Consider the following 2862-nt stretch of genomic DNA (forward strand, 5'->3'; position numbering starts at 1 on the left):
AAACATCAGCAAGTAGTTATAGTGTGCCCACTATGTGCAAGGAATCACCTAGGTCCTGCACAGATACAAAGATGTAGTAAGATACTGTCTGTGGTATTAAATTTGTATGTCAACTTGGCTGGGCCTGGTTGAGTGGCTGGGCAGCTGGTAGTAGTTATTCCCCATGATGAGATTGGCAATCAACTCCATGGTAGGATCTACCACAAGCAGCTGAGTAGCTGCCTTTGGGATGTGGTCTGCTTCCTGCATATAAGGAGCAGCCTTGGGGAATGGTCTCTAGCTTATGGCACGCTTGGACCCTGCATATAGCCATGTCATTTTTCAGCAGCCTGCCATACTCTGCCAACCTGGGGACTTACAATGGACTTGAATTAATGGCCTGCCGTGCGTTTGGTAACATTGGGACTATGCCATTTTATTTGTTAACCTTGAGCTTGTTAGCCTCAGCAGCCACTAGCTGCCTGAGTGAAGAGATGCCTCTAGCTTCAGTGGGCCAGGAGCAAGAGGCAGAGCTGAAGCCCAAGGTTGAGGGGCTTTCATCCAGCCCCTAGAGCCTGGCACTTTGGACTTGGACTTAAAGCCTCCAAATTGTGAAAGAATAAACTCCTTTTTGTTAAGGCCATCCCATTTGTGGTATTCCTGTCAGAGTGGTACTAGGTAACCAGAACACTGTCCCTGGGCTCCCTCAATGAGTTTAGTCTGAAATAGGATAAGAACCCAAAATCCATTGCCACTGAATCAATTCCAACTCATAGCAACCCTATAAGAAGGGTAGAACTTCCCTATTGGTTTCTAAGGCTATCTCCTATGAGCAGCTGGTTGGTTTGAACCACTGACTTTTTGGTTAGTAGCCAAGTGCTTAACCACTGTGCCACCAAGGCACGTTAGGATAACAATAGGACTAGCTATAATAAAAGGCCAGATGCTGCACATAGTTGTAAGAAAGGCTCGAACAGAAGCCCTCAAACAGAACCTCTGGGGTGCAGAAGAAAGAAAGGTTTCCTTACTTGCTCAGGGAAAATCAGATGTGTATGTAAAATGTGTTTCATTGTAGTTTTGTTTGTAATAGCAAATTATTGGAAACATTGGTGGCAAATATATTATACATATGAAATACAATGCAGTAGCTTTGAAAAAAATGAGGCCACATACTACATACATGATGGACAGATCTTGATGATATACTGGTAAGTGAAAAAAGTAAAGTTTAAGAGAGTTTAATATACCACATTTTGTATAAAAGGGAAAAACAAAATATATACTTACTTTGGTTGACATGCATGAAGAAACTCTGGAGGGATGTGTAAACAAGGGCAGTGGTTATCTGTGAGGGCCGGGAACTGAGCAAATGGGGAACAGGATAGAAGGAGACTTTTCATGTGATTCTTTGTATCTTTTCTGGATTATCAAACTGTATGAATGTTCTGACTCATTGCCATCGAGTGCCATCATAGCGACCCCTCCTTGGGTTTCCCAGGCGGTATCACTACAGAAATAGATCGCCCCATCTTCCTTCCAAGGAGTGAATGTTCTACCTATTCAAAAAATGAACAAGTCTTTGTATGGACATAGGTTTTTATTTCTCTTGGATAGAAATACAGGAAAGAAATTGCTGGGTTGTAAGTTAAGTTTATGTTTAAATTTTTAAGAAACTGCCAAACTGTTTTCCAAAGTGACTGTTCGTACTTTTTTGTATTCCCATAAACAATGTACGAGGGTTCCAGTTGCTCCACATCCTTGCATGTGATTATCAATCAGATCTTACTGGGTGTAGTGGTATTTTATTGCAGTTTTAATTTGCATCTTCCTAATGACTAAACGAGTAATAATGTTGGGCATCTTTCATGTGTTCCTTGGCTCTTACATCTTTTCTGTTGTTGTTGTTGTTCAATGTATGTTTAAATCACTGTCCGTATGTTAGATAGCTGTTTTGCAAATATTTCTCCCAACCTCTGACCTTCCTTTTTATTTTCTTAAAGATTTCTTTTGGCAAAAGTTGTTCATTTTAACGAAGTCCAGTTTATCAATTTTTTTTTTTCTTTTACAGTTTGTGTTTTTCTTGTCCTATCTAAGACATCTTTTGGCATTGAATTTTATATTTTGTATTTGACACTAGATTTTTGTCATTACAGTCAGGCTGTGTTAGTCGACAGGACCGTTTACATTTCAGGACAGTTAGGTATGAATCCTTCAAGCGGACAGCTTGTGCCAGGAGGGGTGGTAGAAGAAGCTAAACAAGTAAGTCATTACCACATTTAACTTTTCTTTCCTATGACTTTTTAATTTGGGGGAGTATTAAGAATTCACCTGGCTGATTTGTTTTATAGAGATTACCAGATAAATGTGTTTTAGCTACTTACTACTTGATTTAAGACAGTTTTGTGTCAAGTAAGAGTTGAAATTTTGATGAATCGTTTAAAAACCAAAAAAAGAAACTCTTCCTCTTTATGACTAAAGTGACCTTAAACCTGAATTGTCAAAACAGCATACCATCTTGTCACTTTCAAATGGGTTAGGAAATTTTCTTTTCAGCATCAATGACCTGTAGAAACAAAACAAACCCCCAAAAAATAGCACCATAGAACAAAAAGGCAGCATTTGTTAGTGAAAGAAGAATATCAAAGATTACACACAGTATGTTTTTAAAATATGAATGGGAATACAAATTCTAGCCAATAAATGGCCAGAGATGGAAAATAACCTAAATCCTCATCCATAAGGAGTTGATTGAGTAAATCATACTGGATCCAGGACAGAAGCAATATAGAAAGATCTCTAAGAGAAACTGTCACATGATAAAACCAAGATGCAGAACTGTATGCATAGGATGCCATGATGTGTGTGTGTGTGTGTGTGTGTGTG

General features: G+C 39.0%; 1 protein-coding gene across 1 annotated transcript in view; it reads left to right on the forward strand.

Annotated features, from left to right (window-relative positions):
• The first annotated feature begins 922 nt into the window (after positions 1-922).
• Positions 923-2862, forward strand: part of LOC103213483 (2-iminobutanoate/2-iminopropanoate deaminase-like) — a 6266-nt gene continuing 4326 nt past the window's right edge. Inside the window, exons 1-2 of the mRNA XM_007959251.1 lie at positions 923-1029; positions 2133-2238. Of these exons, the coding sequence (XP_007957442.1) occupies positions 923-1029; positions 2133-2238 (213 nt within the window). The remainder of the gene's footprint in view (positions 1030-2132; positions 2239-2862) is intronic.

The sequence above is a fragment of the Orycteropus afer genome, unplaced genomic scaffold (assembly GCF_000298275.1).
Source record: "Orycteropus afer afer isolate SDZICR_OR568_19922 unplaced genomic scaffold, OryAfe1.0 scaffold03339, whole genome shotgun sequence".
Classification (NCBI taxonomy): Eukaryota; Metazoa; Chordata; class Mammalia; order Tubulidentata; family Orycteropodidae; genus Orycteropus; species Orycteropus afer.